General features: G+C 40.6%; 2 protein-coding genes across 6 annotated transcripts in view; one reads left to right on the top strand and one right to left on the bottom strand.

Annotated features, from left to right (window-relative positions):
• Window positions 1–2366, top strand: part of sh2d3a (SH2 domain containing 3A) — a 17658-nt gene extending 15292 nt beyond the window's left edge. For 3 of the 4 annotated variants that reach the window (XM_035913681.2, XM_087841611.1, XM_035913682.2), the window contains 2 exons: window positions 1026–1226; window positions 1718–2366. In XM_035913681.2, the coding sequence (XP_035769574.2) occupies window positions 1026–1226; window positions 1718–1893 (377 nt within the window). In that variant the 3' untranslated portion in view covers window positions 1894–2366. The remainder of the gene's footprint in view (window positions 1–1025; window positions 1227–1717) is intronic. The other variant, XM_006804320.3, reaches the window with a different exon arrangement.
• Window positions 2364–23890, bottom strand: trip10b (thyroid hormone receptor interactor 10b). Of its 2 annotated transcripts, XM_035913683.2 has the most exons (15): window positions 23623–23890; window positions 15627–15742; window positions 15456–15509; window positions 14439–14586; window positions 14212–14274; window positions 13738–13842; window positions 13343–13471; window positions 13017–13163; window positions 12105–12266; window positions 10711–10734; window positions 6313–6422; window positions 5379–5511; window positions 5216–5283; window positions 4574–4695; window positions 2364–4485 (listed from the first exon to the last, which is right to left on the bottom strand). In XM_035913683.2, exons 1-15 carry the CDS (start codon window positions 23644–23646, stop codon window positions 4340–4342), a joined length of 1551 nt encoding a protein of 516 aa, XP_035769576.2. In that variant the 5' UTR covers window positions 23647–23890; the 3' UTR covers window positions 2364–4339. The 2 variants fall into 2 exon arrangements, with proteins under 2 accessions (XP_035769576.2, XP_006804384.2); XM_006804321.3 differs by lacking the exon at window positions 10711–10734.

Here is a 23890-nt window from a genome sequence, read left to right as displayed (position 1 = left end):
TAATAACAAGACTTTCTCATTATTGTTGCTAAGCATGTATAGGTTAGAAAAAGAAATGAAATAACTTCATGCAGCTGGATAATGAAGACCTGTCTAGAAGCCCTGCAGCATCATTCATTCTCTCCTCTGGACAGTCTTAAGTTTGAAAGCCTACCAAGAAAATGAACTTTGTGTAACTCTGCTCATTACTGTGCACATTTGGTTAAACTTTAATATAATTGGAAATAATTTATCTGGATTTCAGGAGCGGGACCGCACCTCCATACACTTCCTGTTCTCTGTCTATACATGACCCTGTGTGAAAGCTGTGCATTCACATTTTCAGGCCACACTCACTCTCCCTCCCTTTCTCAATTCAGTCACCCCTCATTACTACATGAGGATCTGCCCGGCCTTCCCTAAACTAAGCCTTCCCCTTCCAGCCTCAATTCATGGTCAAGCCATCTGCCATCATCTACTGGACAAGCTGTCAAACCTAAATGACAATGTGGTCCCAACTAGTGAAATTACATATAGACCACAATCAATATAAGACTAAGACCAATACTAATATTTGGTGATTTGATGTATTTTGGCAAACACACAAACTTTCACTAAAATGTGACATATGTAATCATTTATCAGTCCTTTCTTAGATAACGTGACAATGCAGTTTTCTTCTTGTATTGTCACAACAATTTGTGAATTAGTCATTTACACTCTGCACAGTTCTCCTTGCATCAGCTGGCTGTTTGTAGTGTCCCAAAAACATCAAGTTGCAGAATGCCGTCTCACAGACAAACTATGCAACATCAACATGCATAGCATGGGCAATCTCTTTCCTTTTTTTTCCTTTACTAAATTTTCAGTTGCCAGCTAAACCAAATATTGGCAAATATCTAATATTGGCTGATACATCAGTCAGGCTTTAATTATATATGTTAAGCTCTTATAAATATGCAGTTGGTGCAGTATTCCCTGAAATGTGTGAGCAAACACTGATGTGTAAAATCTTTGCATGACCCCTGTGAGGTTAATGGGTGCAGTGCTTTTGTTTGCAGGCTCTGTGGTCCAGGGCCCCATAGCCTTGCCACATCTGGTTCCACTGCTGATGCTAATGGAGGGTGAGGACCCAGTAGAGGACAGTGAAAGAGGCTGTCAGCTACTCTATGATGTCCTCCAATCTGCTCGCGGCGCTGCGTTGCATGCCCATGATTATCAGGAGCACGCACACGCTCTGCTCTCAGGTATGCACGTTCATCCACACAATACAGTACAACATTATCATTAGTGTTATTAAGGAAACAAAAATGTCAGTGCACGTGAGTCCAAATGAGGGGGGAAATGATATTCAGTAAAACGTTTGAGGCAAATACAGCTTGTGTCAAGATGCCTTGAGGCAGCTGTGTTACTGAGCTGAAATTCAAGTCGAGAAAATGTTGAAGCCAAAACTGGCAAGCTGGTGATATGGTGAGCAGAATATTCACGGTGCATCAATTTCCTTCAGCTTTATTAAGTAAGTCGAGAGAGTGTTTTGTGAAATATGGAAATGAAGTGGATTGCTCCCACAGGCTACAGATAATTGGTTCATCTGAGTAGTTTTTGCACCGAGCCCATTGTAATATAAAATAAACACTGGCTGAGACAGGAAGTGGAAAATTAAAAAGTATTATGCTCAAAAACTGTGTACATTGTGAAACTTGTATCTGATTAAGTGTCCAACGCACTGTTCCAACAGGAGGCTGGGAGCCAATCCCCGAACTGCTCGAGGCTTTCCGCACAGAGTTCGCCCTGCGGCTGTTCTGGGGTCAGCTGGGCGCAAGAGCAGAGAGGAAGGAGCGATACGAGAAGTTTGATAAGGTTCTTTGTGTCCTCTCAAAAAAACTGGAATCTAAAGACAACCCGAACCTTTAACCTGAGCCTCAGCCCTCCGTTTCTCTGAACAGAGAGCGAAATCGGCACTTTCTTCACTTGAGGAAAACGAGAAAAAGTTTTAGCCGAGCCTCTGTGTGCTGTGGAGGTAAAGGAAGAGACACTGGAAGATAAAACAGAAAGAGGAAAAAGTACTTGCTGAGAAAAGACTGTATGTCGAGCTCGTCAAACAACAGCTTAACAACTTTCTTTTTCTTTAATTTTTTTTTTAAACAGGAATATGTGCGCATACCTTTATTGTGAAATAGGCCTGCGACAGATTCAAAATTGCTTTTCCAAAAACTGGAATGTGTTTACAAAATGTACATTTCTGATCCTTTTTTTAAAATCATTGTTTAAAGAAGCCTCACTGGATACTCTATTTTTCACTTCGGTGTTTCGATAGCATAAATAAAAGTTTTCCTTTGTCACTTTGTTTCTTATGAGTAACACTGCAATAAAACGAGACAAAATGATTTTCCTTTTTTATGATACAAGTAAATACAAACATTTTCTTTTAAAAAATGACAATGATTCCTTTTGAATGTTGAGAAAACATTTACTTGTGCGGGTCAGAGTGCTGGAGAAGACGTGAGTAAACCTTATGTGGCTCATCTTTAAACATTTCAGATTTGATTTTAGAAATATTTGATTGCTGTTGGGAGGGAGTCCAGTGAGGAAGTGAATCATAAAACTCATTTCCTTTCCACCGATGCCGTGATTCTTCAGAATATTGGCTGAACGGGCCATCGGCATTTCAAGTTTAAAGAAAAAAAGAAAAGAAAAGAGTTTTGTTTTTTTGTTTTTTAAAGGACCTCATTTTAGACAATCTGACCAGGCAAACATTCAGGAAACATGCAGTTTAAACCATTTGAGAATATGAGAAACAGAAAGCAAACAGCTGACCATGAGAGCTGTAACCCTTCCAGCGTGAGTCCGACCACCGCCAAAAACTGCCTGTAGACCACATTTGTATTAACAGATATGATAAAGCCAGTGAAGCTGCACCCTCAAACACAAGCAATTCACAGGGACCAAAAATTAATAAACTCTGCATTTTTTTTCACAACTTTGATCTTTCATCGCCAGCACTTTTCCTTTCGCTTTGGACAAACCTTTAATTCACAAAAAGCACCGCAAAGCAAGTTCCCTTCCAACCCTCTGTCACAGAGAAACTACAATGTCTGGTGTGAAGACAAAGGATAGGTTCACATTGTTTAAAAAGTCTGTCTTCACAGTACTCAGAGCCTGCATAAGCCCCCTTTCAGCCACCTTCCTTTATTCTGACAGCTTCGTGGCCACTTTTCTGTAAACGTCACTATGCTGGAAAGTGTAACATCGCTTTTTACGCGACACGAGCCTGAACGCATGCCACAGGTTAACCGAGGAGCGTGCGCCGGATTAGACCGTGCACAGGCTCTTTGTGAGTTGCTTGACTCACCAGAAAATGCCCCAGACAGCAACAACCATTGTGCTATCGTTATCTCGCCAAGTCAGTTATTAATTTCCAATAAGATTAAGACAGACCTCTGCAGTTTCCCCATTTCTAATCTAGAACAGAAATCTCACTCGCTTTCAGGGCCTGCGTGTGACGGGCAAGCTACAAGTCTCTGAGAGGCACCGTGCAGACAGAGATGCTGTGCTCTGCATGACAATTGCGGCGAGATCTAAATGTTCAAAAGTATAGTTACACTTCCATAGCGTGACTGTCTCCATCATTGTCGCGGCATGTCTGAATCAGGTCAGGAGCAGTCCGCAACAAAGTGAAAGTGTTTGAATAACCGGTTGGTGAAGCCATGGAGAAAAATGACTAATCTTCACACGGAGGGCCCGAGTTCTGTTCCAAACAGACCATAAACACACGTGAACCTATCCTTTCCTCTCACCGTCTACTGGGAGGGTCATTGTGCACTCCCTACTGAGTAGTAGTATTAAACATCACATTTCTAAATAATAATAATAACAATAATAATAATAAAAAACCCTCACATTATCCTCTCACATGAAGGAATTGGGTAACTAGTTGGTGTTAAAACAAGAAAAGGTTCAGCAGGTTAATTCAAATCATTAGTGGGAAAGTCAAGTGGATGGATACAAACATTGCCATAAACATATCAAAGTATGTTACAGGAGTGGTCACTTCACACGTGACAAAATGTTCAGGCATACATTCAAAAGTTTTGGGGTTTTTTGTTTTAAAAGAGCTGAGATCTAGAAAAGTCAAAGTTTCGTCCGTCTGCGTTTAGAGGCAACGTCTGCCACGGCGAGCAGAAATGGAGTGTATGATATTGCGATCAGCCTCGATAACAAGCTTTATAATCACTCACTTTCATCTCTCCATACACATCGCTAGCTGAGATAAAAGATGTAGAGAGCAGCTCCAATTATCTGGAATGACTTTGTGTTCACCTTTGGCTGTTAACTTCCAGCACAAGCTCTGTGATGGAAGTTAGGATGCGAGTTTGACATAGGATGAAGGTATATAGCCCTCGTCTCCACTGGCTCTAAGGACTCTCATCCATCCGTCGCCTTTATCCTCTTCCATTATGCTCAATAGCTCTCCCTCTTTAATGGAAACGGTGCCCTCGCTGTTGCCTGCACATAAACACCCAAGTAAGAGATGCATAAAAGGCTAAATGGAGACCTATTTATTAACAAGTTTAATGTCAGTCATAAAATTCACCTTCAAAGTTGTACAGAGCCGTGCACTGGCCAATAGGACTTTCTATTTCATCAAACTCTTCATCGAACTCTGCGTAGATGTTCGCATCAGGATCATGTGTTACCCTGCTGGACATGCTCGTCCTCGGATGGAAAAAAAAAAAGATATGGAATTTACTCATTCTGTTTCATTTTAAATGTTCACACGCTAAGGTATCAGTGTCTATCTAAAAGGCAGACATCAAGCTACAGCCAGCAGTCAGTTGACTCAGGACACAAGGCACCCCTGATTCAGACAACTGCCATGTGATGGCCATGTGACTTTTTAAAATGACATCAAGCAATAGCTCCTAAGGAGGTGCCTTGGTTTTTTGAGAGGGGAAAAAAGTCACATAAATGTCAGACCACCACAGCCAAGTTTAAAATGTGAACATCTTCAGTGGTCCAGCCCAACTTTTTTGTCACAAATCTGATCACCGAACTAGAAAATTATGATTTTCTATAAGCATAAATATGTGATTTCAGTTTTAAACAAGTTTTGGACAGTTTCTTCTCTTTTTATGACAGGTGGTCTAATACATTTCTTAAGTACTGTGCTATTTACATCAAGCTAAGCTAAGCTAAGCAAACTGAAAGTCTCCTCATACGTTTCCTTTAAACTTACCCATACTCTGTGTTGTTGTTGACAGGAAATGGAGATTCCTCTCCTCCCAGAGCTTCGGAGAGCCACGTCTGTCAAGAACATGAAGATTTGAAATGTTTATGAAAATTGCCCCAAAATACAGTACAGTATTAGCTTGCGTGTGCATATGTCTGAGCGCGATAACCTCGTATTTGGCGAGCTCTCCCTTCAGGCGGCCCATGTCCTGGGTCATTTCCAGGATCCGAGGTTCCAGACTGGAGGGGTCTCCCATCTGTGGATTCTGCTCGTACACACCCTTCATCTTCTCCAGGGCTTCACTGAAAAAAGTGATGAAACAAGAAGAGAGAGGTGTTAATGTTTGGGGAATGTGATGTTTAATGAAGTCGTTTTGAGAAGACTTGTTGAGCTGCTGTTTTAAATCACTGCAAAGCTGTTGAATGGGGTCGGGGTCAGGGCTTGGTGAAGTTATTTTGTTATCTATTAATGCAGCGGTCCCCAACCCCCGGGCCTCGGACCGGTACCGGTCCGTGAGTCGTTTGGTACCGGGCCGCGAGAGTTGAGGCTCAGGTGTGAAATGTATAGTTTTCAGGGTTTTTATTGGTTTTCAGCGTTATTTTGTTATCATTTTTATCATTTACTCGGTTTTCCTGGGTCTTTTCACGTGTGTTATGAATAAATTTTCTTTTTTTCGGTACCGGTACTAGTTTTATTTTGTTGTATTTATCCTCGACACCTTAAAGGCCGGTCCATGAAAATATTGTCGGGCATAAACCGGTCCGTGGTGCAAAAAAGGTTGGGGACCGCTGTATTAATGGAGCTGACATGAGCTCTAGGTACTATTATGTTCAAACAGAAAATAACCTTTTTAAGCTTCCACAAAGTTAGAAGTACACTATTATTTAAGATATGAAATTATGACTTTGCATTTCTATCTCTCTTATATATTTGCTGCTGCTTTGGTTTAAACAAGGAGCATGTGTGGGAGATATAGCCCCGGGCAGCCGCGTTTCATTTCAAAGTTAGTTCATGCACAAAGGAGCTCGCACTCGGCTCGGCTGTCTGTCACAGTCAAAAGCATTTCTCAGAGACGTCTGTCATACTGTTGCCGACGCTTTCACCTTTGGTCCTGTGCCTTCTGCAGATCTTTGTGGATATCGTCAATCTTCGTCTGCAGCCTCTTCTTCCTCTGCTCCGGAGGAAGGTGAGAGTAATCTTCTGCAGGAGTTTGCTACACAAACACACACGACACCAACAACAACGGAAACGCACACGCAAACAGTTAAATCTCCTGAGCATCACGTATACAACAATCATATGAATTCTGACCACCGGCTGTTTTCATCTTTCCCACCTCTAGACAGACATCTTCACACACACACAGGTTAATGCAGCAAATGCAGCTTGTTAGTCAAGGAAACAGAAACGAGAGAGAGACATTTATAGTAAAAACCCAGCAAATCTCAGCTCTGTAATAATGCATTTACAGTTTATACTGGATGAACAATTTACAGACAGAACCAACAAGGCTGACTCTCTCTCCTGTGATGGTATACAAGTGCGCATTTAAGTAGCGGAAAAGATTCAATTCATTACACATAGTACATTTTAAAAGACGATATAACGAAGAGGCACAGCAAACAAGTAAAATACGACATAGCCACGAATGCAAACTACAGAATACTGTTTTATATTATATGTTTTTAGGAATATGCCTAATTGGGAAAAATATGACCCTGTATGATTTATGATACTGGGACTTTCTTGCTGGTTTTGGTTCTTAGTTTACAAACCAAAAAGTGTTTTACACAAAGAGCAAGGACTTCTGTGAAGGTAGCAGGTGTCGTGTTAAGCTACACTGGAAGGTAAAGTAGTGCCAACACTACTGATTCTACAGTAAGGCAATAATAATAATAATATTGGCACACCAGTTTAAAAGAAATATGTTTTAAACTACTAAAAAGTAACCAGTGTTTGCCGCAATGACTGCTTAATTTAATGTCACCATGTCTTAAGTAAGAATAATGAGAATGGCACTGCTGAATATAAACCTCTAATGAAGGAGAGCAGTTAGCAGGTAAGGAGCTCCTTGTGCCTACATGCACAAGCGTTTAACATTAAACAAATGTTAATCTGGACTTTGGACTCTAGTCTAGTCTAATCTATTTTTGGAAACAGCTGGAGCAGCAACAATCGATGTTGGGTCTTTACTGCTTTATGTGCACTCGTTATACATTATAGTTAATAAAAACCACTTTGGTTGTCTTCACTGTTGTTTTTAATATATTTGTGAAGTGAACTTCCAGGTTAAAATGTCATATTTTGTAACTTTTTATTAAGCTTTTTCCTGGATTGGATGGTCAAGCTATAATATACATATACTGTAAATAGTATGTAAAATAAATCTTTAAATTAAATTGATCTGAATTTACTTGAATGTTTCAACTTAAATGTTACATATCTGTATGTCATCACAGAGAGAGAAAATTCAGAGGATGTCCTCAACAGAAAAAAAACAAAAACAGCCGATTTTCCCATGAGATAACAGCATTTGATCGGGGGAATTAAAGAGTAACTGCAACCACACTGAGAACCCTGCGTGCACTGCCCACTAGGCCTTTTTCCACACACCACACCCCACTGTGATTACAGGTGTAATGCGATATCACTTATTTCCTTGCAGATCTCTTATCTAGCATAACCCACGCTGGTGCCACCAGTACTAATGCTGATAACAGCGACTGTGTTTCAAAACTTTCCATGTCCAGAAACAGTAAATGGACAGTAAACGCAGCGAGCTGCTGCTCTTGGAGAATCGCCTACAAAAGCTAAATCTCATTTAGGGTGAAGCATCTAGAAATGCAGCAGCAGGTGTAGAAGACGACTGGTATCTGCAGGTTACACAGCATGTTGTGGTTTATATAAAATTATGACATGAGCTGTTCAAATTTGCATCCGTCAGCGCTGGGTGGAAGAAAATGACACATGAATACATTTACAATATTGGCAATAAAACAGCCATTCCCCCATCAGAGAAAGTCTAATAAAACTGAGAAATATTTTATTGAACTGATGTGACGGGAGCCCAGAAACAAGCTTCACTACCAGCCCAACTCCCACAATGCAGCCCTGACCTTTACAGAGCTCTTTATTGTGGCAATCACTTCCTTACTTGTGCTTTCATTTTAAAACAAGTGTGCTTACTAATTATATAATAAGAACATCTTTATAACAGCGTAAATTAAATGACATGTGGCTTTAGGAGCGCGGGGAACTGGTGTTGTTTGAAAATGACCCCGCAAAGCGAGGCCTTGACGAAAGCGAAGCTTCCGTTCCCACGGTCAGTGATAAATGAAAGCTGCACTCGCTCTGTCTCGCCCTCTCTGTACCTGGATACTGCCTGGAGCTACCAAAGGATTCAAAAGACACATTTCTATTCTGCTAACAGCACCTTTCTTCTCTTCTTCAAACAGGCTACATGCTCACGCAATTATAAAGCGGTACGGCCGTTCCAAGCATCTGGACAATGACAACATTTGTAATTTTGCCTCTGCACGCCACCACTGTGGATTTTACAATCAAACAATCAAGATGTGATTGAAGTGCAGGCTTTCAGCTTTAATTCAAAGGGGTTTAGCAAAAGTATTCTTTTAGATGTTTAGAAATTATAGTCATATAGTGTTTTTCCATATAGTTCCTTATATTTGCAGTCAATGATTGCCTGGAGTCTGAAACCCTGTTTCCTCCCTTGAGATGCTCTTTAGTGCAGCCACACTCAGTTGCTGTTTGTTTGTGGGTCTCTGTGCGTTCAGTTTTGTCTTCCGTAACTCAAATGCGTTCTCTGTTGCTTTGAGATCATGTACCTGACTTGTGTATTTAGAAATATCCAATTTCTTTGTCTTGAAAAATTCTTGGTTTGCTTTTGCAGTGTGTTGTTGGTTATTAGCTATTTGCTCAGTGAACCTGCTGAATCTGAGCAGAGAGTATGGCTCTGTATACTTCAGAATTCATGCTGCTGCTTCTGTCGGCAGGCACAACATCAATAAACACTAGTTACCCAGTTCCGCTGGCAGCCTTGCATGCCCATACCATAACACTGCCTCCAACATGTTTGACAGATTATGTGTATGCTTCAGATCATGAGCGGTTTCTCTCCGTTAACCTTGGTTTTATCTGTCTAAAGATTTTTAAGTTAAATCTTGCCTTTCTGTTCTTGAATGTAACTAGTAGTTTGCGCTATGTTGTAAACGCCCCGTATTTTATTCACGAAGGCGTCTCTTGTTCTTGACTTAGATAAGGCTACTCTGAAGCATATCTAACACATTTGAGGACACCTGGGATTCTGAATGTTCGTGACTTGGTTAGATATTGAGAAGTTATTCTTACCCATTAAAAAAATTGTTTAATCATCCATTTCAGTGGCCTTCTGTGGTCTTTCAGGCCTTTATGTGCTGATAGGTTTGTCAGTGATTTCTTTCTGGTCTCTCTGATAGGCTGAAAAAACAAAATAAACCTAATGATGTTTCATCACATCTCTTTTGGTTTTGAACTGAGAGCTCCAGTAAACAACTTAACACAAGTTCAATGTTTGTGATCAACTCAATTTATTTTTTAAATCATAAGATAAAGAGGAAACTGCCCTCCTGTGGCTGCTTGTCACTCAACAATTGCTTTTGAGCTTTGGGAAAAAAGAAATGTCCGTAATTTGACACTTAATGCCATACTTTTGTTAAAGTAGGGGATTAATTAAGTCTGCATTTCAATCACATCTTGATTTTTTTTTTTTTTTAATTTAAATCCTCAGCTGCGATGTATCAAGCAAAATGACAACAATTTCGTCACTGCACAAATACTTATGGACCTAACTGTAGTTTATATACATATATGATTGGAGGAAATAGTTCCCATTGAGATCTGATGTATTTTCAAAGCGTTCCTTAGTTATTTGAGCAGTGTAATGTGTTGCAGAATCCCCCTGCAAGCAGTGACTGGAAGAGTTGGAGGAAGTACAACATCAACCAGCTATCCGGTGACATGTATTTCCTGAATGACATGACTTGGAGCAGATGCCTCCCCGTGTCAGGAATCTAAAGTCAAGCAGGAAGTAAACTCCTTGCTTTGTAGGGGTCAAAGGTACTGAAAGCCAACTGAACTGTAGCTAAGCGCAAGAAAGTGGGGGTCAGTCACGAACAGAAGCTGTCAAACGCAAACAGATATGCCCCTCAGCTGTGATGAGCGATCAAAATAGTAAAAACGAAACTTCTTGGCAATTGATTATGTCCTCTTAACAGTTCTCTGTCTCTTTTATTATTGTGGTGGTCTATAGGGGACATTTTCTACTGAATGGCTACTGGGATAACGTGACAGCAAGGGCGTCTGTGCTTTCTACCCACAAAGGTCAGTGCAGCATTAATTAGTGTGGAGTTACTCCTTATATATATCACTTCCCCTTGAAAAGAATCCAGCACCAGATCAAGTTCTACCCGGTATACCCTCTATGTAATGATCACAATTGTTACCATTTGCTTTTGAGCTTGCATTATCTAGACAGAAAGAAACAAAGACTATGAGGCAGGTACACAACAAACACATGGCATGGAACGCACAGATACAATATCAACAAAAGCTTGTGTACATGAAACAGATTAGGACAGCAAAACAAGGGCGTGAACACGACAGCAAGCGAGGGGATGGAGGTCAGACGTGAACCAAGACAGGGGCGTCACTCACCAAGCAACATTTGTTTAATGTCTTTAAGGTGGAAATCCTGAGTTTGACAGAGAGGCTGAGGGTTGGGGTGGAATAAAGAAGGAGGGGAAGATGGAGAACAGAACAAGACAAGTTGGAGGAGCGGAGAATAGGAGGGATAAAATAACAATGGTAATGAGAAAAGAAGAAAGGGGAGAGAGCGGGTGAAAGAGGTGCACAGCTTGAAATAATGTGTGTAAAGAGGGACAGTGAGAAATATGTTTGGGGCATGTCTGTGCAGCAGCCTGGAATCAGAATCGGCCCCCTAGGCAACGGGGTAGTGGGGTACGACATGAGTGGAATGTGAGCCGAGTCTGATGTATGCGTGTGTGTGTGTTAGTTTGAAAATGCTGTCATAAGACTGTGACAGGACCGTATTTGCAATTCTCGATAAGGTTGACAGGAGCCAGAGTCCCACACTGCATCGAGCACCTGCAGGTTTTCTGTTTCTAGAGTTTGGAGATTAACTCTGTAAAAGTGTTGAGACACTGACTAACACTGTATTGTAAATGGACTTTGAATGGGATCTGCTGATGAAAAGAAAATACAGAATCAAGCTCTTCCTGCAGTCTGCTGGATAATAGACCTTTTTCATAACTTGACACGTCACAGCAGGGAAAACACAGATGCCTTAATGATGGCTGCATTCCACTTAAGGGAGGTCCTGCTTTTGTTCCATGCAGTGGCTTAATGGGACACTGAAAGGAAATGGGCCATGTGCTTTCTGTATTACAGTATAAAAGGTCTGTAGAGAAAAAAAAGGGTCTTTCACCACAATTTCAGAGACTTGCAACACAAAAACAAACTGCCTGTCAGGTTAAAATTCTCTCTATAATACTTACAAGGTTTATGTTATATCCTGATGAGATTTGTAATTTCAAGCTCCATATTTAAATAACTCAAGGCAAAAGAAAAAGAGTGTCTTTGTAAGTTGATTAGCATGCCCAATCATGAAACCAACACTGGTTGTTGTTTTCACTCTGTGTCTTCATTTCAAAATAATGTAAAAGCATGTGCTATTTTAGGAAAGACTAACAAAACCAACTAAGTTAATGTCGGGATCATCTTAGCCCAGATTAGAAAGGATTTTCAGGTTTTTACATGCAGAAGAGGAGACTGCGTGAATGACTTTGCTGCACTGTCTCCACCTACGGTACAAGTTCACCTTGTGTTTCTTGCTGAACGGCCAGATCAGGCCGCGCACTTTTGGCGGGTTGAGGCTGGACTCTGAGGTTGCCGATTTAATGCCCTGTGAGTAGTCTTCAAACTCCACATCTGCAGGTGGCTCGAAACCAGATTTGTGCTGCTCGATGACCAAAATAGAGTCCTCCAGAGAACAAAACAAAAAAATAGACTCAGTCACATCAAAGCAACAAACGGAGACCTTAAAAGGGTTGGCACTGACACTGGATTTTTAAGTGCAGCAATTAGAGGCGTTTAATCTTTAATTATTTATTTTATTTTACAAATTTTACAGCTAAAAAGCAACATCAAAGTCAAAAACCACCATTCCTTGCACCAGATGCTGTCTTCATACGCTGGTCAGAAGTAAATGCATTTAAGTATATTTTTACCCCTCTGTAAAAAGAAAAAGGGGTGAATTTCTGTATAAATGTATACATATATATATCATCTCCAATTTGTAGCCGGAAAGTTTTTTTTTTCCACTTTATGTTTTACATGACAGATCTGGATTTTCCAGACGTTAGAGAAATTCTGTAGCTTAATAATTAGCCGTTATCTGTGTGACAGTCAGACAGTATAAAAGATGGGTGCAACCTTAAAGTCATGACCCCAAACACACTCAGTGGCTAATGGCTAGCGATTGGCCACTAACCAACATCGATGCAGTTTCATACCACAGATAATCCTGTATTTTGGAATACAGTATGAGAAAAATTAATAAAACTGTTTAATTTTTTAATCAAAATGACCCAAAACAAGTGACTGAGCCCATAAACTCTGCAGGAAAATGTTAACAGTGACATCTCCACGAAAGTTTTGCTTAAAGTTGTGTTTTTGTGGAGATGACTCTAAACCTGACAGAAAAAAAATATGACAAACATTTCACACTTGCCTGTTTCTCATTAACTTTTGTCCCAGCAGCAGAAATTCCTTCTAGACACTTCGAGATGATGGGCAGCACCTTCTTCTCGATATCTGAAAACTTGCAGTAGCCATCTGCAAGGCTCCGGATCCTCCGTTCATCCATGCCTTGCAATTTCTGTTCACAGCACAAATTAAAGGGCCTCCTTTCACAATAAGACTCGCTGCATTTCTACAATGGCCACTCATAGATGTATGAACTCACTGAATTGTTTTGTTTATATTGACATATGTCATATTAGCTTTGTCCACTTGTGCTACATCATCACAGTGTTTTTATGAATAAGTTTGCCTTACATTGAGGAGCTGCGGTATGTCGGTGTAATAGTGGTTGTTCTGTTCCTTGTTGTATTTCTGGAGTTCTGCTGCGTAGTCGTTCCTGCACTCCTCTGCCGTGTGAGTGCGAGCATGGGCATGCTGCTTGGCCTTTCAGAGTGAAGGGCAGATGGAACGACAGAAACAAGAGATGGGAGGATAAAAGGGTTCAGCAAGAAAAAGAAATGAAGAGAGACAAAACAAAATGCAAAGAATAGATGCAGGGAGGTGATGCGAGGATACACAAGGAGGTGAGTGGGAGACAGAAAGTAAAAGTTCATGGAGGGAAAATATCACAAAATCCCAAAGTGGTAAAAACAAACTAAAAAAACGAAACACTGCTCAAGTAAAGCTAGCGCGTGCATGTGTGTGTTTACTTTTTCGACATCGACTCTGGTGGCAGAGAGCTCGCTCTCCGCTTTCTCTGCTTGTTGTGAGGCTTTTTCCGCCTCCGCCCACTCCTTGGCATAGCGCTTCTTCGTCTGTAGGTATAAACACACACATATTAAACTTAAACACGAACTTTATTTTTAATAATTTCAGCCCTAGTAGTATCAACAATTTAAAAATGAAAGAACTGAGTTCCACTTGAGATAATAAAGAGAGTAAAGTCATGGCCATATTTTACTGCCCCTTGGGTAATCTGTCACCTGAAGAGTTACCAATAAATTATTAACAGTATGACAGCAAAAATCATAATAACGTAAACTCCAATGATGTCATTGAGATATTGCTGTAATTGCTGTATTGCTGTAGAATAAGAATTACTACCAAGAATATCTTTATCTTGAGGTACCACTTGAGTGATCTGCTCAGTAACAAACTAAAACCGCGAACAACACAAGACTCACATTTTCTAGGTGCTTAAAGCTGCTCTCTAAATTCTGCTGGGCCTTCTTGACATCAGCCAGGTGCTGAGGAAGGAAGAGGATGCAATAAATGTCAGGCGGTTCAAGAGGATGACGGCAAAGTGTGCAAATCAGTCTTTAACCTGCCAAACTTTCCCGTCAGTTCTTCCTTTCTTTTTCTCCCCCTCCCTCCCTATCTCCCTCTCACATTCGCTTCCTCCTTCTCTCACCGTTTTCCGTTCTTGTTTAAAATCCTGAAGCCTCTTCAAGAGATCAACACAGATGCCAGTTATCAAGTTTTCAGCAACGAGCTCACGTTGCCCGGCGAAATCGTTTAGCTCGTTGAGGATCTCCTGGAATGAAGCATGGTTGCTGAACCTGTGAGAAGATGGCAAAGGGACAAAGTGTTGGCTCCAAAGGTCAAGATTTAACATACTATTTGGTAAAAAAACAAAACAAACCCTACTCTGAACAGCAGTTGTAAAAAAAAATGTAATAAACAAACTATTTAAAAAATGGACATAGTGATCATAGCATCACATGTCACATACTGGTTACTGAAGTACTGTTGGAGTGTTTTTGCATTGCCGTCTATGTGTTTTTAAACCAGACGTGGCGAGCAGCACATCTGACTGAGAAACTGAGGTGCGCTACATGCTAATAAGTTGAGGTTATAATGGACATCATAGTTTCAGGTATAAGGCACTTCTTCACTTGCTTTGTTTTTCAGACTCAGAATGATATAGTTTCGTATATGGTTTGCATATTCTCTATGTTTGACATGCAGCCTTTATTACTTCAAGCTAACTACCATGCTACCAAGCTATAGCTATCTACTGATTAGCATAGTTTTGGACCATCTGTTCAAAATCTTTTAAGCCTCCAAACCACAGTTAGCACAATTTTTAATATCACATGTAATTATGTGCCATGCTACTCCACTAGCTCAAGCTTTTTATCCGAATGTGTGAATGCAAAGAAGAAAAAAAGATGCTAAACGTGAAACTTGAAAATGTTAGCCCACATGATCACAGCATTCTCTTACATACAACCTTCAGTCATTTCTGTAAAAACTTTGCACCATTTGCAACTTAACTGCAGTCATTAAAGTATATAGTTAAAGGTTATATCAGAAAAACCTCAAAAGCCAAGAAAATGTTATATACAAATAAAAGATAAGAGCTGCAATGGAGAAATGTAACAATGCAACTCAAGCTGGAGCTGGAAACAAGTTTTTGTTTTCTCACTTGCAGTCTTGGTCTTCCCTGTTTCCTCGTTTGGCATATTTCTTTGTGAGATTCCTGTTGGAAAAGTGTAAAAACATCCACTTGACTAGCATGCATAGGGTAAGAGCACACACAAAAAAATTCAAGATCCCATTTCATATAAAAATTAATAACCATTCAGAAGGACCACACCTGAGCTGCTTGGCGTAATTTTGTTCTATCTCCGACCGCTCCTTCACAAATTTGATGTAGCGGTCCAGCAGGTCAAGGCCCGACTGTGTATGCTTGTCGATGACATCATACTGATCCTGAAAGAAGAACAGCACAGAGAAACATGTTTTATATCAAAATATCCCCTTTGGTTTCTGGACAATTTCAATGGAAACTTCTCCTTCCATTGAAATTGTCCTTCCTTCCTCATCCTGTTACTTCCCTAACTATACAAATGCCATAGCATATCAGTAGGTCAGATTGCCTTTTAAAACTCTGTAAGCTCACCATGCACAAGCAAAAACACAGCTTCAGCAAACTATGAAACAGGACTTAAAAGAGTTTTTCACCAACAGCCACTCTGATAAAGCAAACATCCACAGCGCCGTGTGATGCAGGGCGGCAAAAAATTATTGTTTTTATCATTGGCTGCTGAATATTTTCTCAGTGAGACGACTTGGTCTTGGAAATGTCAGGAAATACTTTTGAATGCCCACGAGAATTTTCCGAAGCCATAACAGATGTTATGAAATTGTTTCTTTTGTCTGACACAAGGTCACAAAAGCCCAGAATACACAGTTTGCAATCACAAAAGAAAGCAAAAGTTCTCACAGCGCAGACGTTGGAGAATATTTTTTCTTGACTTACACAATTAGTTCACAAAATGAGACTCATTGATCAACCTAGGATGTATTTCACAAGGCGCATATTCTGCATTTAATTTAGGGTTGCAGTTAACTTAATATTCTCATTATTGATTGTTCTTCTTAATTTTTCTTCTTCTATCAAGCTAATATTAGGTCTTTTCCTAATGTAAGTTGGGCTGCAAGTTCCCACAGTCCAACATGCCTTCATGTAACTCATTTTTTGCCCATTAAAATTTTTAAAACAACAAAATTATTTCCTTCATAAAACAATAAGCAGAAAACATTCACTTGTGCCATTTTGCATTAAAAAAATAATTAAAACAACATAAATTGATCCATTATTAAGACAAACACTGATTAATTTCCTGTGGCTCAGCTAATCGTTTAAGCTTTAATTAAATTGCCTTTCGCAACTCATTTAATCAGGCTGTCGATCTGCCACAAATAGAAAATGGAGGCCTCAGAATAACTCTCACTGCACACGGATACACACAAGTATGAAGGTGTAGTAGAGAATAAAAGCGCTCCAACAGTACTCTCCTGTCAGCATTCCTCCCTCGCTTTAGACACATCTGTGCAAATCAAAACACACACCCACAAAAACCTGTTGGACCGGTAAGGGAGCCCTGCTGGCTTTTATTTACACTGTTTAATGACATACAGTGAGAAGCCTCTCGGAGGAGAAAACAATCTGATTACATGGAAACATGAGAGTCTGGGACACGTAATAAAGCCCCACGGGTGGGTCCCTTGTTGTGTCTCTTGTGAAACACAAAGGAGGGCTCCATTTTTTTCTTTGTTGTGGTGTGTGTGTGTGTGTGGTTAAGTGCATGCGTTGGTGCTGGAGGGCCTTCTGGGACCAGAGACACAGATACAGAGTCCTCAGAGGATGGGGAATCTAAATGGAGATCACACAGTAACACAGTTTGATATGAGAGGACATGAAGGAGGCGAACGGGATAAGAAAATAGGAAAGTATGATAAAGCAACATAGTTTATGCCAGGAAGTAAAATGACCGTGGAAATCAGATCAGACTTAATGCAGGTTTCGATGCAAGAGATTAAAGAGTGTGTGACGAGTTCTTGACACAGATTAATGCGTGCATTTCCCACTTCTATTGCACTACCTCACTTTTACTGGAATACATGTGCATACTTGTGTGACAAAAGGAAACTGATTGTAAGACAAAGAGCATTCAAGAATGAGATAATGATTAGCTCAGCGTGAACCTCCGCCCTGTGACTGACGGTCCCAGGGGCCTATCTAAACCCTGGAACCAGTCTGACTGGTCCTGCCCTCACAGTACTGCCAGCAGCAGCCATGCTTCCTGACTGCAGCTGATCTGGTGTCAGATTTTTACCTCATCTAATCATAAAAGCCACCCAACAAGATTTACTGTAATAACTACTTGTTTCTAAGTTATTAATAGCTTTTGTCAGAGTGGTAATTTACTCAAATGGGTTGTACGACTCGTGTTGAAAGACGAGTTCCAGGCAGGTTTACTACACATTACTATGAATTCTATTACTTACTTTTTATCATACAGGTTCTAAATGTGAATTCCATGTTAAATAATGAAGCTAATTATCTCATTTATACCCATTTTCAGAAAACTGAATACACTGTCACTGAAATATTAGATACATGTTGATCTTAATTGACATATTGGAGTCAAAGGTTTTCAAAGAGGCTCTTTTAGAATTGTTTTTGTTGTTATTTTTTTTTTACAAATTACGGTAAATGTAAATTTAGAATATGGACAGCCAGGAATTAAAGAAAAAACTGAAAGCTTGGTGGATGTCAATTTTGCCAAAGTGGAAATCTGTCACTTAAAGCATAACTTATAGAAATCACCCTTTAAAGATATGCAGTGTGAGATTCTGTGTATTTACTGGAAAACATAATGCACAGTTAAATGTGAAATGAGTTTATGATCTTACAGTACAGTATTGTCTAAATGTTTTTGAGCCACCCTTTATTTCTTTATATTTTGCTGAAAGGACCCGGATTTCCCCCTAATTTTTCTAAGGTAGTGTTGAACAATAGCTCCCCAGGCTTTCTAAAGGTCTTTTAAAGTTTTTCTTTGGACACTGACTCATTTTTCACTAGTTTTTAGTGCAGTCAATGTAACTGAGCATTTGCAGAGGAATCTTTTTCGTTTGTTGAGCCACTTAAATACTGTTCTGTAAATCATTCAAAGATAAAAAAAAAAAAAGGCCCCTAACTCAAATGATGAACCAGTGCTGTGTTTACATACAGTGGGGCAAAAAAGTATTTAGTCAGCCACCGATTGTGCAAGTTCCCCCACTTAAAATGATGACAGAGGTCAGTAATTTGCACCAGAGGTACACTTGAACTGTGAGAGACAGAATGTGAAAAAAAAATCCATGAATTCACATGGTAGGATTTGTAAAGAATTTATTCGTAAATCAGGGTGGAAAATAAGTATTTGGTCACCTCAAACAAGGAAAATCCCTGGCTCTCACAGACCTGTAACGTCTTCTGTAAGAAGCTTTTCTGTCCCCCACTCGTTACCTGTATGAATGGCACCTGTTTGACCTCATCATCTGTATAAAAGACACCTGTCCACAGCCTCAACCAGTCAGACTCCAAACTCCGCCATGGCCAAGACCAAAGAGCTTTCGAAGGACACCAGGAAAAGAATTGTAGACCTGCACCAGACTGGGAAGAGTGAATCTACAATAGGCAAGCAGCTTGGTGTTAAAAAATCAACTGTGGGAGCAATCATCAGAAAATGGAAGACATACAAGACCACTGATAATCTCCCTCGATCTGGGGCTCCACGCAAGATCTCATCCCGTGGGGTCAAAATGATCATGAGAACGGTGAGCAAAGATCCCAGAACCACACGGGGGGACCTGGTGAATGACCTGCAGAGAGCTGGGACCAAAGTAACAAAGGTCACCATCAGTAACACACTACAACGGCAGGGAATCAAATCCCGCAGTGCCAGACGTGTTCCGCTGCTGAAGCCAGTGCATGTCCAGGCCCGTCTGAAGTTTGCCAGAGAGCACATGGATGATACAGCAGAGGATTGGGAGAATGTCATGTGGTCAGATGAAACCAAAGTAGAACTTTTTGGTATAAACTCAACTCGTCGTGTTTGGAGGAAGAAGAATACTGAGTTGCATCCCAAGAACACCATACCTACTGTGAAGCATGGGGGTGGAAACATCATGCTATGGGGCTGTTTTTCTGCCAAGGGGACAGGACGACTGATCCGTGTTAAGGACAGAATGAATGGGGCCAAGTATCGTGAGATTTTGAGCCAAAACCTCCTTCCATCAGTGAGAACTTTGAAGATGAAACGAGGCTGGGTCTTCCAACATGACAATGATCCAAAACACACCGCCCGGGCAACAAAGGAGTGGCTCCGTAAGAAGCATTTGAAAGTCCTGGAGTGCCCTAGCCAGTCTCCAGACCTCAACCCCATAGAAAATCTGTGGCGGGAGTTGAAAGTCCGTGTTGCTCGGCGACAGCCCCAAAACATCACTGCTCTTGAGAAGATCTGCATGGAGGAATGGGCCAAAATACCAGCTACTGTGTGTGCAAACCTGGTAAAGACCTATAGTAAACGTTTGACCTCTGTTATTGCCAACAAAGGTTATGTTACAAAGTATTGAGTTGTATTTTTGTTATTGACCAAATACTTATTTTCCACCCTGATTTACGAATAAATTCTTTACAAATCCTACCATGTGAATTCATGGATTTTTTTTTCACATTCTGTCTCTCACAGTTGAAGTGTACCTCTGGTGCAAATTACTGACCTCTGTCATCATTTTAAGTGGGGGAACTTGCACAATCGGTGGCTGACTAAATACTTTTTTGCCCCACTGTATAACAGGCAACTCAACCAAAGAAACCATTTAAAACTTAGACTTTGCTTTGCAACGAATTTGTTCCCATTTCGTTAGTTGAAAGATAACCTACTTTGACAGGTGTAAAATTGGTCAAACATGTCATGGTTCGGGGCTGCATTTCAGCCAGTGGTGTTGGGCATCTTCCAAAACTCCAAAAGTGATGGAATTATGAACACAAAAAAGTATAGTGAGATTTTGATTGACCATGCAATACCATCTGGAAAGCATCTTATTGCCAAATGCTTAATTTGTCAAATCTCAAACACACGGCCAAGGCACTAAAATCATATCAGGTAGAGAAAACACACAATGAAACACTATCAGTGATGGATTGGCCTCCCCAGAGACCTCAACCAGCAGTGTGGGATCATCCTGACAGAGAGCAGAACAAGAGAGAGCCAAAATCCAAAGAACAGCTTTGAAAGTCCTTTAAGAAGCCTGGAGAACTATTCCTGAAAACTGCTGAAAGAAATGACAAGAATGCTGCCTGCAATACCTTCTCTACTACACCTTCATACTTGTGTGTATCCATTCAGGCGTTCCACATACCACATATTGACTTTCAAGCTTGTTAGAATTGTACAAACTCTGCTTTTGCTTTATATACTGTATTTCCTTTCATGTTTGCACATTAATAAATCACTGCACCCATTTGCAACTTTCATAGTAGAATATAAAGAAATGAGTGGTGTCTTAAAACACTGTACTCCACTGCTCTGTATGCAAAATAGGTGTTACATCAATAAACATGCAGTAATTTCCAGAAATGCACAACATACAATTAATATTTCTTATACAACCACCATTGCTTTACATGCCAACACAACCCCGGGATCAAGATAAAGGAGAAAGTGGGCACAATGGAGGAAGCAGTGATGTAGCTGATTTATATCTAGGTCCCTGAATTACATATCAGCAGGATGCAGGCAGGTCAACAAAGAGAGACCAGTCCACAGCAACATCATTCTTTAAGTTTGATTACCTGTTCTGGGCAAACATGTACAATATTTGTTATCAAAATGACCTAAATGAATGAGTCAGTTTCCAAAGATTTCCACTATTTTCCACAGCTAGCTTGTTTTAGTGTCATCATGTGATCAGGCAGATTTCTTCCAACTGAACTGGCAAAAAGCAAAACGCACATACACGTACACACAATCATCCTGATTGCAAAGTAGATGGTTTTCAATGTGACAGAGCTGCATGTCCTCAAGCAAGAGTTTAAATCCACATGACCTGAGATGTTTCATTTCTATTAATGGGATAACTCCTGCTTTAAATAATCAAAATCTTTGATAGGACAATAGAAATGCTGAACCTTCTGCACACAGCACGAAGCTTAAACAAAGCTTACATCATGCGTTCTTGTTACAAATTGCAAGATTTTTTTCTTTTTTGAACAACATGCGATTGACTCGGCTCGGCTGTGATTCAACACCTTCTGGACTGCGTCATATTAAATAAGAACTGGTGGTGGTTTTAACTAAGCAGCCAGTAAGTCGGTCATTACAAAGCTATGCCGTGCAACAAAATATTGTCTAAACCCACAGGACTTTATTTTGACATCAAGCACAGAGTCGAACGCTCACCAAAGACACTTAATATGTCTGAGCGTATTTTAGAGGGCATGTGTCTAAAATCAGGCCCAATAAATCTTTTATGATTTAATTTGATGAGATGGTGACGATGCACAACAAAGAAGCCGGAACAGCTGAAGGTTCTTCCAGAATTAAAACAGCACTATTAAATCGGCTGAAAAAGAAATGCATGACATGTTTCCAGGGTTTGTCTCTCCTCATCCCCAAGATATTCAGTTTACACAAACAGAGAGAGAGCATGTTAACCTAAAACTAGATCAATCCATCTATCTTCTTTTGTTTATCCAAATCAGGGAGAGGGCTTCAGCCTCTCCAAGCTATCATAGGGCAAGAGGTGAGGTACACCATGGAAAAGACCCCAGTTTTGTACTGCAGAGATAACACACAGAGACAGATATCTACGGATGCTCACATTCACACCAAGAGCCAATTTAGAATCACCAGCATGTCTTTGGACTGTGGGAGGAAGCTGGGGAGAAAGCATACTGCTACAGGGAGAGCATGCAAACTCCACCCAGAAAGGCTCAGGACACTTCTTGCTATGAGTCAGCAGTGCTAACCACTGCACTGTGCAGGCTGAATTTCATATTTCAGTACCACTTCTCTCAATTTTAATGCAAAAAGCTATGGTTTCAAATCCTCAAACGTGAGAATCATACCTGTTTCTATGTTCCATGACGAACCAAATATCTTCTGATTTTGGAAAGAATTCTAAAATGTCACATCATGCTTTTGTCTACAAGACATTTACTCACTAAACTAATAACTAAATAACGCTTTTCTCATCGTTTCAGGTCTAGGCCTCTAACTCTTGCTCCAGTATCAATGAAGCACCCAAGTTTATGGTATGCAGCCAAACCCACTGCAAGCAATTGAATGCAGTTGAATGACTTTCAACTCTTTTGGAACAAACACACATTAGATCCAGGCCATCAGCCTCACTAAGTCTAACTCTATCTGTGCAATCATTTCAGATCGCTGTGCCCAAATGTTTTCATTTTCTTTGACCTAAAATACAACAATGTGTAGTCAAAGGCACGTGCAGCCACCTTCACTCATCTGATTAACTAGGAACTACTCTGATCATCAATGAACTGTTCAAGAAGCAGAGATGGTGAACGATCTTTATCTGGAGCTTTCCAGATGGGAGGATTTCCTGTCGATCTGTGACACCCGGCAGGACAGAACTTTGCTTTAGGATTTTGGGGAAGAGGATTTCTGATCTTTAGAGCTAAACGCTGAGAGAGATCTTTATCAGTCAGTGCCTTAGATCTTGTGGCTTGTAGCCACAGTCCCTTAAAAGCCCTGTCATCCAACTGAAGGCGCTGGTGTCGGTGTGCCGTGACTGATGAGGAAGCTGACTGTGCTGATGATTCACAACTGAGACACGGGCAAGAGCAAGGAGGTTATACTTTCCTAAACATTGCACTGTTTGTATCTGCAGCCAGGACACTTCCTGTCACAAAGGAAAATTTCAGGTTTGAGCTTATATGAAAGAAGAGGATAAAACAAACAGTGTGTGTGGTGGAGCACACCCTAAGCTCACTGTGTGTACACAAAAGTGCACCAGAAAAGAGTAATAAACCTCTCCTTTCCCCTCTGCTTATGATAAGGTATGCAGCAGGAGTTGCGAAATCCTGTCGCTGCAGGCTTTACAGATAGTCTCCTGTTGTTGTCTTACTTAGCCAAGGCCAGCTACTGAAAAACAACCGTGTGCTACAGTGAGTGTCGACGAAAACAATTAAGAGGGCACCGCACTTAAAGAAACAGTGAAAAGGCGGAACGCTGTCCTTTAAGGACTTATCCCAGAAGGCTCCTCCGCTTCTTCTGAGCCAGCTGTCAACTTACCCAGAGTTGTGTTCCCCAGTCCATGTCGCCAAAAAAGTTCAGATGCGAGAAGATTCGCAGAGCAGGACTCTTCGGTGTGTTAAAGCAAAGGCAAAAAGCGATCAGGCAGAGATTGTTTTTTAATTATTAGTATGTTCTTTAAAGTAAAACTCTTCTCGGAACAAAAAAATCACAAAACTTTGAGGCACGAAAGCGGAGATGGTGGAGGAAATGTTTGAAGGAAGTCTACGCCTTCTCCTTGGCACGGACGCGACTGTCCTGTTTCTTC

Source organism: Neolamprologus brichardi, chromosome 6 (assembly GCF_056152115.1).
Source record: "Neolamprologus brichardi isolate AB-2024 chromosome 6, ASM5615211v1, whole genome shotgun sequence".
Lineage (NCBI taxonomy): Eukaryota > Metazoa > Chordata > Actinopteri > Cichliformes > Cichlidae > Neolamprologus > Neolamprologus brichardi.
This window is presented reverse-complemented; position numbering and strand designations above follow the sequence as displayed.